This window comes from Dendrobates tinctorius, unplaced genomic scaffold (genome assembly GCF_039654945.1).
Source record: "Dendrobates tinctorius isolate UK_male_01 unplaced genomic scaffold, ASM3965494v1 ptg000022l, whole genome shotgun sequence".
Lineage (NCBI taxonomy): Eukaryota > Metazoa > Chordata > Amphibia > Anura > Dendrobatidae > Dendrobates > Dendrobates tinctorius.
In genome coordinates, this window is record NW_027361690.1 from 82,863,928 (window position 1) to 82,878,637 (window position 14,710).

The 14,710-nt window shown below is 42.0% G+C and overlaps 1 protein-coding gene across 3 annotated transcripts in view; it reads left to right on the plus strand.

The window, feature by feature from the left end:
* ASB7 (ankyrin repeat and SOCS box containing 7) overlaps nucleotides 1–3,635 on the plus strand; it is a 67,740-nt gene extending 64,105 nt beyond the window's left edge. For all 3 annotated transcript variants that reach the window (XM_073568818.1, XM_073568819.1, XM_073568817.1), the window contains one exon: nucleotides 217–3,635. In XM_073568818.1, the coding sequence (XP_073424919.1) occupies nucleotides 217–356 (140 nt within the window). In that variant the 3' untranslated portion in view covers nucleotides 357–3,635. The remainder of the gene's footprint in view (nucleotides 1–216) is intronic.
* The last annotated feature ends 11,075 nt before the right edge of the window (nucleotides 3,636–14,710 follow it).

Below are 14,710 nucleotides of genomic sequence, written 5' to 3' on the forward strand. Positions count from 1 at the left end.
TGCAACCAATCACTGGGCTTATCAGAATTTGGCCATTTTTAATCGCATCACCGCTGAGCTCCGTGATGGGCTGCAGCGATGAAGTACATGCTGTGGTTATGACATCACCTCTGTGATTTAAATTTCATTGTTATTTTTAAGCTAGTCAATTTATTTATTTTTTTTAACTGGGACAAGTTGACCATCTAACCTACTGCTACTTTTCCTCTTTTGCAGGACAGCCCCGATATTTGCAGGACTTATGCCGTATTAAAATTCGCTACTGTATTGGACTACAGAACCTCAAGCTACTGGATGAGCTCCCCATTGCCAGGGTTATGAAGGACTACCTAAAACACAAATTTGATGACGTCTAAGTGTGCGTGCGCCGTAGATAAAAAAAAACCTTTCTGAGTAATGCTAAGTGTCAATATTCCAAATCTGGGTTAGGCTGTTGTCTTGCACAAGTATATCCTATGCAATTTCTGATGTGGGACGGAGTCAGAAGGCAGATATACAATTTTATTTCATATTTTCCCTAAATTAAAATTGACCCTTAAAAGTCTTAACACTTTAGGGTCCCGGTTTTGAGGTCCATTATTTCAGTTTCACCTGAATAATTACCTTACAAGCTTTTAGTAAACTCTTCTTTAATTTATTTTTTCCCTGTTCGTACTTGACACAGAGCAAATTTGGGTACAATGGTACCACTTTATCTTCCCCCTCCCAATCTGGGATCCCTTTATTCCTTACTGTTTATATACATCTAGGACAGTAACTTTATTTTAGCTGATTTGTTTAATCACACCACTAATGATGGCACTAGTGAACGGATACTGACCGACCGGCTGCCTGTATTGTGTGTAGACGATGGAAACATAATGCAAAACTTGTTTTATCTTCAGTTGCTCCCAGATCTAATGGTCTGTGGGATTGGTGTTGTCAACTGAGACCTGAAATTGGATCTATCACCAGATTTTACAATAAAAACTTTGGTATATATTAATAAATGTACGTCTTACGGTGGTTTTGCACTGCATTCTTCGCCGCATTCAGTTTTCTCAGAGGGGCTTACATTCGAACCCCCGCAAAACGGGATTCTGGCGTATGCTCCGACTTGGCCATTGAGTGTAATGATGCAGATCGTGTCACCATGTCCTCTGTCGTGCATCATTTTCAGGGAGTACACGCCTACTGGAAGCGTACACCAGGACTTAATAAATCGTGTCTTTGTGTCTGCCTTCTGTAGGCGTATACGCCCAAAAATGATGCACGATAGAGCACATGGTGACTCCGTCTTTATGTATCGTTAAAGTTAATGGCCCCGTCTGCATATACGCCAGAATCCCGTTTTGCAGGGGGTTCGGACATAAGTCCTCACAGGACCATTGAATGTGGCGATGATCGCAGTGTGAAAGCACCCTTAGATTTGATGAGTCTGTTATACATACTTTTACTATCCATGTCAGAGAAGCTATGTAATGTTTTTCAAATGTTTCCTGCCTGATATTAAAATGAGCATTTTAAGAGACCAGCTCTAAACGGTATCCTAAAATCCTCATTTTAATTTCCTGATTATACTGCCATTCTACCAGGATAAATATCAAAGTACATAAACCAGCCTCATCAGGTCTAGGCTATCTTCTTAATAATGTATTTACTAAGTATTGTCAAATCTGGTAACAGATCCACACTAATGTATACCGGACCCCCACTTTCCACCCTATCTGGCCATTTTTAGGGCTGTTGGATCCTCGTGTTCATTTCTTTCCTCCATAGATGCATCCTTTATCTTACAGGTGGGAATAACTCAGAATAACTTATCTAGCAGCTTGAAGGAGTTTTCAGAGTTTGCAAAAAAAGAGGAAATGGTTTGTAGGGAATATTTCAGCTGATTCACACTGCCTGGACCACAGTCAAAGTGAAGCCGACAAATTCTGAATTATTTTAGTCGATTATGTTTTATTCTGAAATCCTGTGGTATTTTAGGGAAAGCATAGATGGTTGGGAGCATGCCTTCTAAGATGAGTAGTCCAAGAGACCGGTTACCGGTGGCTTCTCCCTGCGCCACTCCCCTACACTAAACTTACAGGTCGGACATGGGATGCCAGGCTAACTAATCAAAAGAAGAGTTATGGATCCAGGAAGGTAGGAGGTGGTTTACTCTGCCCCTGTCCTGTGACCACAGACTACTGACATTGTCACTGTGCACCATCTCTAGTCTCTTCCTATATGTGTGTGTATATAGGGAGAGACCTGTCGGTCTAGGTGACAGGGTCGAACTTGCCTGCACCAGCCTCTTAGACTAGTCATCCGAGACGCATGCTGCCTGGGGATCTTTTTAAAAAGATATTTCATAGAAAACATACTAAAGCATAAACAGATGCAGTAATGCAGCCAACATCTGATTCAGTTGTCAGGTTAACAATAAATAGCAAGCCAACCAGTGTTGAAATGCTAAGTCTCCCTCTGGTCCATCTCCACCGCTGAATTGTTCCCCAGCGGTCTCTGTTTACGTCTCTGCAGCGATTATGCACAGTCTTCCACTTGACCTCTGCGGCCAATTTACTTTCTTCCCTCTGGGAAATCTTTCAAAACGCGATCAAAGGAAATCTTCCTTTCTCTCTTTCTCATAGCATAAGATAGATACAGCACGTTGAGTAACTACACATACCTTTGCTTTACTTATCTTGTACTGCTTTCATTTCCTTGATGTTTCCTTTCACCATTCAAGCTGTCTCTGTTCATATCTATGTACTTGAGTATTGAAATACTTGGTTGTAGACCCAAAAACATAAAACTGATCTAATGCCTGACCCCAGTGTTTCATTATTTATTTACTATTTTGTCAATCTGTTCAGCTGTCTTCATGTGTTTCCCAGCATTTTGGTTGTTTGCTACTTTTTTGAATATACTCATGTTTTTGCTTTTGTCCTTTCTGGAGTCAACAAATTAAAAAAAAAAAACGCACATAATTACATCTCTATTCACTTTTTTACATAATTGCGTTTTGGCCTGGTAACGCTATAGTGGGAGCGGGACATAACTAGAGACCAGTGCATTGCAGGGTTTCGTGTGATCTTTACTTATAAGTAAGCCCGTGTTTCGCTTATCAGACAGTGTGCAGATACGATGTGTACGGACAACCTGCCAAAACTCTGAAAGCAGCCATGTGAATGAATGGAGAAAAGGGCAAGTGATCACTTAAAAGCAATACAAAGTGAGGAAAGCAAAGTGAAACCGTGAAATAGCAGAATAACCATTTAAGTCCCAAATACCAATGCAGCCAAAGGATTAGCCCCTCCAGAACCATCCGGTTCCCGTATATCCAGGGCCGTCTTTTCAGGAAATCTTTTATTTCTATTAAGAAAATAATTCTTTATAAAAAAAAAATAAATAAGTTTTCTAAATGATGCAGCAGATCAAAACAACTTGGTTACGTCATACTTTTTCTTTTATTACCATGCTGTGAAATATATATATGATTATATATTTTCGTTTAACCCCTTTTAGGCAGCATTATGTTTGCAGTTAAACATACCTTTAATTTTTTTTTTTTTTTTATTTCCTCTGCTCCGTGACTTTGTTTTCTTTCATGTGTATGGTGCTATGGTGTCTTATTTATATACATAATAAAAGTCACATTTTGAAATATTGTGGGTTTTGTGTATAGATTTATTTTGTATTCTGAGGATGTAATGCTCAGTGGTAAGTGCTTTAATTTATAATGGGTGTTGTTGGTTTTTACTGGTATACAGAAGGGTCAACTCAATAACGAAGCTGAAATGATCAACTTTTCATAATTACATTAAAGGAGTTTTCTTGGATCAGAATGTTGTTGACTCAATTTCAGGTGGGGTCTGAATCTTGGTACCACCTACCCCCACCGATCAACTATTTGAAGGGGCTGTAATGCTCTTGAGCCCACTGCGGCCTCTTCATGTTTCTTCATTCCCCTTTCTACACTTGGTGTTTCTGGTATTTCAACTTTGCCCCATTGACGTGAATAGAGCAATACCCAATGTTGCTACTGCCAAATATGCAGAGGCTTGCAAAAGTATTCACCCCCTTGTCTTTTTACCTATTTTATTACATTACAACCGGTGTTTAAATCTTTTTATAATCTGATTTGTGTGTGATGCATCAGCACTAAATAGAAAAAAAAAAAGACCAGAACATCCAAACTAGAGTGTACAAGTGCTAACCCCAAAAAATATACAACTACAAGGAAAAATTAAGTTGCGCCGTGAATTGGTTAGAATGATAACTTTAGAAAATTGTAACTGCATTACTGCCATAGAAAATGGGAAAATGCTACATTATGCACATATGTAATATAGGAAAAATGAAGCTGCATTATTGCTATGAAAAATTACAGTAATGAAAAAGGTACTTGGCACATAGATTGGTCAATATGTGTTGGCCCAATAGCCAACGTCAAGGCGTCCTTCATTGTTGGGTCCCTGTCTAAATAGTCTAATTTAGTGAAGTGAGAAAAATATAGGCATAAATAAAATTTTGGGGGCTCACATAACTAAAAATTGTCTTGTGCATATGTATTCAACCTTTTTGCGATGAAGGCCCTAAAAATTTCTGGTGCAAGCAATTACCGTCATAAGTCACAGGATTAGTGAAAGGAAATCCATCTGTGTGTAATCTAAGTGTCACATGGTCTGTGTATGTAGACACTTTCTCTTAAAGGCCACAGAAGCTGCAACGCAATTGAGCAAGAGGCACCACTAACCAAACACTATGAAGACCAAGAAGCTCTCCAAACAATTCAGGGACAAAGTTAAGTTGGGTTATAAAAAAAAAATTAAAATATATGAATCTCAGTTGATTCCCTCCCCCCCCCGGAGCACCATCAAATCCATGATTGTCAAATTGAAAGAACATGGTACCACAGCACACCTACCAAGCGAGTGCTTCCCACCAAAACTCTCAGCTCAGGCGAGGAGGGCATTAATCAGAGTCGAAGCACAGAGAATAAAGGTATCCATGTAGAGTTCTCTAGCAGAGACTAGAGTATCTGTCCATACGACCACAATAAGCCATACACTCCATAGAGGTGGCCTTTATGGAAGATTGGGCAGAAAAAAAGCCTTTACTTATGCACAAAAATTGTAAGGCACATTTTACGTTTGCCAAAAAACATGTGGGAGACTCCACAAATGTATGGAGGGAGGTGCTGTGGTTAGATCAGACCAAAATTGAACTTTTTGGCCACCAAGGTAAATGCTATGTCTGGTGCCAAACCAGCACAGCTCATCACCCCAAGTACACTAGCCTCACAGTGAAACATGGTGGCAGCTTCATGCTGTGGAGTTGTTTTATGGCAACAGGAAAAATGGTCTGAGTCATGGGGGAAGGTGGACGGTGCGAAATACAGAGATTTTCTTGAGCAAAACCAGTTTCAGTGATTTGAGATTGGGATGGAGGTTCACCTTCCAACAAGACATTGACCCAAAGTATACTGCTAAAGCAACACTCGAGTGGTTTAAGGGGAAACATGTAAATGTTTTGGAGTGGCCTAATCAAAGTCTGACCTTAATCCAATTGAGAATCTGTGGTCTGACTTGAAAATTGCAGTTAACCAGAGGAATCCATCTAACTTGAAGGAGCTGGAGCGGTTTTTCCTTGTGGAATGCACAAAAATCCCAGTGGCAAGATGTGGAAAGCTCAGAGAGACTTATCCAAAGCGACTTGCAGCTTTAATTGCCACGAAAGTCTCTCTACAGAGTATTGACTTTAGGGGGTGAATAGTTAATACACACTGAAGTTCTCATTTTTTTGTTTTATTTGTTGTGTGCTTCACAAAAGAAAAGAAAACCAAAAGTGCATAGTTGTAGGCATGTTGTTTACATGAACTCCTGCACACCCTAAAAAAAACTGTGAAATTCCAGGTTGTGAGGTAGCAAAACACAAAAAATGACTGGGGTGAATGCTTTCACAAGCCACTGTAGACAGGAATGTAAGGCTGAGTTCACACGTGGCGTTTTTTCCGCGTCTCCGCGGCGGTTTTAGCCGCGTGATTTTGCCGCGAAAACGCGAAAGATAAGCATCCCATGCATTCCTATGGGATTCCGCAATGCTGTGCTAATGCTGCGGTTTTTACCGCGGCGGAATCGCTTCGCGGTAAAAACCGCAGCATGCTCATTAATTTTGCGGAATCGCGGCGATCCCGCACCCATAGGAATGCATTGTTCCGCTTACTTCCAGCATGTGGCTGTGCACACCATGCGGAAAGTAAGCAGAACAGTTGCGGATAGTACCCACGGTCCGGAGGAGAGGAGACTGTCCTCCGGGCTCTGGGTACCATATCCCTGTAAAAAATAGAATTTAAAATAAAAAATATTGTTATTCTTACCCTCCGACGTCCCTCGCAGCCTTCCCGCTTCTCTCCACGCTCTCGTTCCCAGTAATCCTTTGCGAAAATGCCCGCGATGGCGTCCGTTCTCGCGGTCATTCGCGCGATGTCATCGCGAATTACCGCGAGACATCGCGATCCCGCGAGAACGGACGTCATCGCGGGCATTTTCGCAAAGGATTACTGGGAACGGATGCGCAGGACGTCGGAAGGTAAGAATAACACCATTTTTTTTTTTTTTTTTAACATTTTATCTTTTACTTCTGATGCTGCATAGGTGGCCTCAGTAGTAAAAAGTTGGTCACACTTGTCAAACACTATGTTTGACAAGTGTGACCAACCTGTCAATCAGTTCTCCAAGCGATGCTACAGATCGCTTCGAAAACGTTAGCATTTTGCAAGCTAAATACGCTTGCAAAATGCTAGTTTTTCCGCGGGAAAATCGCTGGAATTTAAAATGCGATTTTCCTGCGGAATGGAATTCCGGAATTCTCGCGGTAATTTCCGCGAGAGTTCCGGTACGTGTGAACTCAGCCTAAAAGTTGTAGAAACTGTGGCCCTCGTAAAAGTAAAAAAAAAAGCTCCTTCCAAAAAGTGATCGGCAATGGTGACAGTAGGACGCTCTCCAATCTGACGTTCATGGCTAATAGTCGATTTTCTGATACCTGGAAACATCGTTATAGCTCACCGCACACCACACTTCATCTAAATCCTACATTTCACATATACTGTTCATAGGAAAAGATCCAGTCATTTCATGAAGACTTTCCATAGAGCTCTAATAGTTGTCAAAAGATAGTATAGTAGATGTCAGGAAGACTTCTCTGACATTTAATTATGTCTGAACAGAAGATTTTGATGGATATGATAGCAGTACACCAAAACAGCTCAATCGCTAATTCAGCTCTGCTAGATCTGAATTTGATGGGGTCTCAACGTAAAAAGAGATATCATGTTTGCACATGTAAATCATGTATGCATAAACTAGGAAGAAGCATAGAGCCTGGACTAGACTCCCCCTAAGAACTGTCTGACAGCTGAGACATACAGAAAGGATATTTTAATAGTGGGAGATCATCACTTTCAGTAAGTGAGCACCACCCTGTCCGTACCGCCTTGTGTTGTACAGTATTTAACTTAATCATGAGTTATATCTCTTTGGCTATTGTTGTGATGTGCACTATCAATACAAAACATAAAACTGTCCTTCCCATAATAAAATATATGACGGGGAGCTTTATACATACCAAGGAGTATTGTAATAAACCAAAATACTTTTCGAAATGCCTCAATCCCAAGATGTCTCATTCCTTAGTAATGGCAAGTGGCCACACAAGCAAAATCAGACATTGTGACTTTTTGGCAGAAATTTAGCTGGTTGTCAGATAAGTCACATCTTTCTTAGTCACTAATTAGTATAGTTTTCATTCATTCACATTACAAACTGTTAAAATGAGCAAAATGTAACTAAGAGGTTTGGACAGATGGTAAATTGAGGACTATGTTCACTGGGAGATTGACAGTCCTGTGTGTGCTGAATGTCCATCACCATCTTTAGGCCAGTGTTCCCATACAACATGGTGTACCTGCCTGCCCTGAAAATCTGTCTGGACAGAATTAAATATTCCCTGCTCATACAATGGCTTGTGAAAGTATTCACCCCCTTGGCTTTTTACCTATTTTGTTACATTTACAACATGTGTTTAAATATTTTTTTTTAGTCAGTTTTGTGTGTGATGCATCAGCACTAAATAGTGTAAGTTGATGAAGTGAGAAAAATATAGGCATACATTAAATTTATGGAATCAAATAACCAAAAAATTCACATGTGCATATGTATTCACATATGTATTTTGCAATGAAGCCCCTAAAAATTTCTGGTGCAAGCAATTACCTTCCTAAGTCACATACTTAGTGTAAAAGGAAGTCCACCTATTTGCAATCTAAGTGTCACATGGTCTGTCAGTATATACACACCTTTTCTGAAAGGCCACAGATGCTGCAACACCATTAACAAGAGACACCACTAACTAAACAACACCATGAAGACCTAGGAGATCTCCAAACAAGTCAAGGACAAAGTTTTGAGAAGTACAAGTCAGGGTTGGGTTATAACAAAAAAAAAAAACATATACATACATTATATATATATATATATATATATATATATATATATATATATATTATCACAATTTCTGATGATCCCCCGGAGCACCATCAAATCCATTATTATCAATTGTAAAGAACATATTCCCACTACAAACCTGCCAAGAGTGGGCCGCCCACCAAATGTCTCAGCCCGGGCAAGAAGGGCCTTAATCAGAGAGTCAGCACAGAGACCAAAGGTAACCCTGAAGGCACTGTAGGATTACCAAGCAGAGACTGGCGTATCTGTCCATATGAACAAAATAAGCCATACACTCCATAGAGGTGGCCTTTATGGAAGAGTGGCCAGAAAAAAAGTCCTTCTTACATAAAATTGTAAGGCTCGTTTTGAGTTTGCCAAAAGACATGGGAGACTCCCCATATGTAAGGAAGAAGGTGCTGTGGTCAGATGAGACCAAAATTTAACTTTTTGGCCACCAAGGTAAACGCTATGTCTGGCACCAACCAACACAGCTCATCACCCCAAGAACACCATCCCCATAGTGAAATATGGTGGTGGCAGCATCACGCTGTGGGGATGCTTTTCAGAAGAAGTGACAGGAAAAATGGTCCAAGTCAAGGAAAAGCTGGATGGTGCGAAATACAGGGATATTCTTCAGCAAAACCTGTTCCAGCCTGTCAAAGATTTGAGACTGAGATGGAGCTTCACCTTCCAACATGACAACGATCCATTATACTAAAGCAACACTTGAGTGGTTTAACCCCTTAACGACCAGGGATATTTTTGGTTTTACATTTTCGTTTTTCGCTCCCCTTCTTCCCAGAGCCATAACTTTTTTATTTTTCCGTCAATATGGCCATGTGAGGGCTTGTTTTTTGCGGGACGAGTTGTACTTTTTAACGACACCATTGGTTTTACCATGTCCTGTACAACAAAACGAGGTAAAAATTCCAAGTGCGGTGAAATTGCACAAAAAAGTGCACTCCCATGCTTGTTCTTTACATGGCTTTTTTGCTAGCTTCACTAAATGCTAAAAGTGATCTGACATTATGATTCTCCAGGACATTACGAGTTCATAGACCCCAAACATGTCTAGGTTCTTTTTTATCTAAGTGGTGGAAAAAAAATTCCAGTTTGTTAAAAGAAAAAAAATTGCGCCATCTTCTGAGGCCCGTAGTATCTCCATTTTTCGTGATCTTGTGTTGCGTGAGGGCTTATTTTTGGCGCACCAAGCTATTGTTTTTAATGATACCACGTTTGTGCAGATACGTTCTTTTTATCGCCCGTTAATGCATTTTAATGCAATGTCACTGCGACCAAAAAAACGTAATTCTGGCGTTTTGATTTTTTTCCCCGCTACGCCATTTAGCGATCGGGTTAATCCTTTTTTTTTATTGATAGATCAGGCGATTCTGAATACGGCGATACCTAATATGTGTATTAGAGTGTCAAGGAAAAATGAACTTTTGCAAATTGGTAAGTCTTACCCCTCAAATTTGTTCCTTTTGGCATAAGGATTCACCATGTAAGATATGTTGACATTAAATTTAGACTTACCACTTGCTCAAGTAGATATAGATATATATATGTGTATATATATATATATATATATATATATATATATATATACATACACATATTTGGTATCGCCAGAGCTATCAAAATATAAAATCAATTAATCTGATTGGTAAACTGCATAACATACCATACATAACGCAGGATATGCATGATGGTAAATACTAAACAAACATTTAATACTGCAATATGATGTGCTATTGAGCAATCAGTAAATGATAACTAATCTTAAAAAAAGAAAATGATAGAATATCTGTCCAAAAAGGAACAAAATTAGGAGGTAAGACCTTCAAAAACTTGCTACTTAATTTTTACCATGCATTTCCTTGGCACCCTAAAGTGTATGTTTGATTTTTTTTATTTTGAATGGGGTGAAAGGGGGGTGATTTGAACTTTTATATTTTTTTAAAAATTTTTTCATATTTTAAAAACATTTTTTTTTTACTTTTGGCATGCTTCAATCTCCATGGGAGGTTAAATGCTGCCATAACTCGATCGGCTTTGCTACATATAGGCGATGCTCAGATCGCCTATATGTAGCAGAAATACAGCATTGCTATGAGCGACGACCACCGCGTGGCGCTCATAGCAATCAGGCATCAACAACCATAGAGGTCTCCAGGAGACCTCTGGTTGTTATACTAACGCATCGCTGACACCCGATCACATGACGGGAGTCTGCGATGCGCGCATTTCCGTTTGGCAGCGGTGTTTAACTGGTTTAGTTAATAGGCGCAGGTGGATTGCGATTCCACCTGCGCCTATTGCGAGCACATGTCAGCTGTTCAAAGCAGCTGACATGTCCCTGTTATGGTGCGGGCTCACTGCCGGAGCCCTCATCAAAGCGGGGGAGACGTACAATGATGGACTGTGTTTGTCATTGGACGTTAAGGGGTTAAGAGAAAAGGAAACCTGTAAATGTTTTGTAGTAGCCTAGTCAACACCCAAACTTGAATCCAGTTGCAAATATGTGGTCAGTCTTATAGATTACTGTTCACCAGAGGAAACCATATAACTTGAATTAGCTGGAGCAGTTTTGCCTTGAGAAATGGACAAAAATTCTAGTGGCAAGATGTGGAAAGCTCATAGAAACTCATCCAAAGACTTGCAGCTTTAATTGCTACAAATGGAGGCTCTACAAAGTACTGACTTTAGGGAGGTGAATAGTTATGCTCGCTGAAGTTTTCAGTTATTTTTTCCTATTTGTTGTGTGCTTCACAATAAAAAAGAAAAGCAAATGTTCACAGTTGTAGGCATGTTCTTCACATGAACTGATGCAAACCTTAAAAAAAAAAGTGACATTTCTGGTTGTGAGGTAGCAAAGCCAATGGGGGTGAATACTGTACTTTCGTAAGCCAATTTATGTGTTCACAAAAAGGTTTATACAAGGGACTCCAAGCAGTGAGAATAGACAGCCTTATCATTTTTGGGTTTCTGGACAGGTCGTCATGTGGTGTAGCCTACATTGTCCTCAGCCCACACTTTATCCCTGTGGGAATTTGAGTGCCACAAGGTACACAGAAAGGTATGCAATGGTAAGGCAAGAAAGCATAACTTGTGATTCAGGTGCCACATGAGATCAACTATCTGCAGAGATATAACTGTGTCCTGATAGTTCACAAAGACATGGCTGTCAAAAGATGACCACGTGCTGGAAACCCAATTACACAACTTCAGATGTATTAACACTAGTGTTGAGCATTCCGATACCGCAAATATCGGGTATCGGCCGATATTCGCGGTATCGGAATTCCGATAGTGAGTTCCGATACTTTTTGCATATCGAATACCGGAATCGGAAGTTCCCATAATGCTATGAGCCAGTTTGATTTGATTCAGCCAATGAGGAATCCTCAGAAGTGTGGGCACATCCTGTTAGGCATGTAGGCATGTTAACTAATGGCATGGCTGTGGTTGGCTGCTGAAATGATGTCATGATGCACTATAAAAGCCGCCACCGCCGCCATTTAGGGTTCACTCTGCTGTGAATTCAGTTAGGGACAGGCTGCTGTTCAAGACTCCGAGGGACAGTTAGAGATTGCGATTTGCTAAATAATATTGTGCTTTACCCAGGCTACATTATAAATCACTGTAGCTTTCTTTTGCCTTGCAGCGCTGTTCACAGCTGTCTGCAAGGTCTGTGTGAGTGCAGCTCACACTGTAGTGTTTCCTGCAGCCACCTCTGGTTGTAGGCCGCTCAGCGTGCATCACTGCCTCATACATATTTTTGTTTTATTGCTTCTCATTTTTCATTAATTCTCTTATTAGTGTGCATCCATCCGTATCCATCTACATTGGTTGCAAACACTATAGGAGTAGACAGTGGAGCCTTTCTGCAGCCTTTCAGTGCTAGTGCCCAGTTCTCTGCACTGTTCACGGCTGTCTGTGAGGTCTCTGTGTGTGAGTGCAGCTCACGTTGAAGTGTGTTCTGCAGCCACCTCTAGTTGTAGTCCACTCAGCGTGCGTCACTGCCTTATACATAGTCCTTTTTTTGTTTTATTGCAGCTCATTTTTCCTGATTTTTTTCTCCTATTAGTGTGCTTCCATCCGTATCCATCTACATTGGTTGGTTGCAAACACTATATAGGAGTAGATAAAGGAGCCTTTTTGCTGGCTTGTGCCCTGCAGCCGCAGCCAGATTAGTATTAGCCTATTTTTTGGAGCCTTGACAGTTTTGTAGGCCACATTAGTTTATATTAAAGTGTAGTCCACACACTTTATAAAATTAGTGTTTCTTATACCTGTTAGCTGTTCAGGAATAAGCACACTAAGGCCCCCCTTTGTACTTTTCTGCCTATCTTTATCAGTCTACCAAGATGAAGAAGGCAGGGAGTAAGGCATGTGGTCGTGGGCGTGGAGTTTCAGCAGGGAGAGGACGTGGGGATTCTGTGCCTGCTGCGGGCACCAGTGACTCAGCATCCCCCAGTTTTACCAGGCAACAGTCCTTTATGCGCAGCTTTTTAGGACCTCACCGTACCCCACTGCTGCGGGACGAACAAATTGAAGCCGTTGTCGGATGGATGGCAGCTAACGCATCGACTTTAATTGCTTCCACATCCTCTCAGGGCCACAGCACTGAAGAGCAACCATCTGTCTCTTCACCACCTGCCAAATTGCCCAGGCAGTCAGAGAGCCCTGGACAGGAGCCAACTCATTCTCTACTTCTGTTCTCTGAATCTGTTGGCTTGGAAAGAGGGGGCCAGCCAAGCAGCATTCTAGAATGTGAAGAAGAGGGAGTATGCAGTGATGCGCAACTGCTTTGTCCCTCTGAATCTGAAGAGGCGGGTGGGCCAGTGCCTATGGTCAGCACACCTCAGTACGCATCAGATGATGAGACTCAGGTGCCACTTTCTGGTGCGTACTGTGCTGGCGAGACTACCCAGGAGAAGCAGGTGTTTGAAGAGGGGAGTGTAGATGATGAGGTCCTTGACCCATCATGGTGTGAGGAACAGGAAGGTGGTGGGAGCAGCTCTGAGGAAGAGATTCCCCGAACGGCCAAAACCGGAGGGAGAGGGAGGGGGCAGACTTGGTTGCCTGTAGCCTCCACTTCGGCACCCGTTAGGAGCATTCCTCTTCCAAAACCCAAAACGGGTCCTCCCAAGACTTGCAGTGCGTGGTCCTTTTTTGACACAGTTGCAGATGACATTTGCTTTATCAAATGCAAGCTGTGTAATCAGAAAGTCAAAAGAGGGAAAAGTGTCAGCAACCTGAATACCTCAAATATGTGGAAACATGTGCGGACCAAGCACGTGGTGGAGTTACAAAGACACACTGAAGACGTAGGCCAACCTACAGCACCACCTACCACCTCTTCAGCTCGTGTTGTAGCCTCTTCCTCCAGCTCACACACAGCTGGTTCGGCTTCCTCACAGGATTGCCATGGAAGAACCTCTGGCACTGTTGTCCAGAGACCCAGTGACATTCCACCCACAGCACCACGCTCCCTGTCATCCTCACACTCCCAGGCCACTCTACAGCCATCGGTAGCACAGGCATGGGAGAAAAGGCAGCCATACTCGGCAAACCATCCCCGAGCACAGGCTCTGAATGCTGGCATTGCAAAACTACTGGCCCTTGAAATGCTCTCATTCAGGCTGGTGGAGACTGACACCTTCCGTAACTTCATGGCATTGGCAGTCCCATAATACAACATGCCCAGCCGCTTTTATTTCAGCAGGCAAGCCGTCCCTGCCCTGCAAAAGCATGTGGAGGGAAAAATTAAACATGCGCTACTAAACGCCGTCAGTAGCAAGGTCCACCTGACCACCGATGCGTGGACCAGTAACCATGGACAGGGACGATACCTTTCCCTCACTGCCCATTGGGTCAATGTTGTGGAGCCAGGTACAGATCTTGAGAGTGGCGCTGTATGTGTTCTGCCAACTCCAAGGATTGCAGGAATCCAGTCTGTACACATTGACTCCTCCTCATACTCCAGTTCCTCAGAATCAGCACTGCAGGAGCCTGTTACGACCGATATGAGCACAGCCGTGGCCAAACGTCAACAGGCCGTACTGAAATTAATTTCTTTGGGGAATCCAAATCACACAGCGCAGGAGCTCTGGAATGCCATCAAGCAGGAGAGCGACGTGTGGTTTGTGCCAGCGATTCTCCAGCCAGGCTTGGTAGTGTATGACAATGGCCAAAATCTGGTGGCAGCTCTGGGCCTAGGCAACCTCACT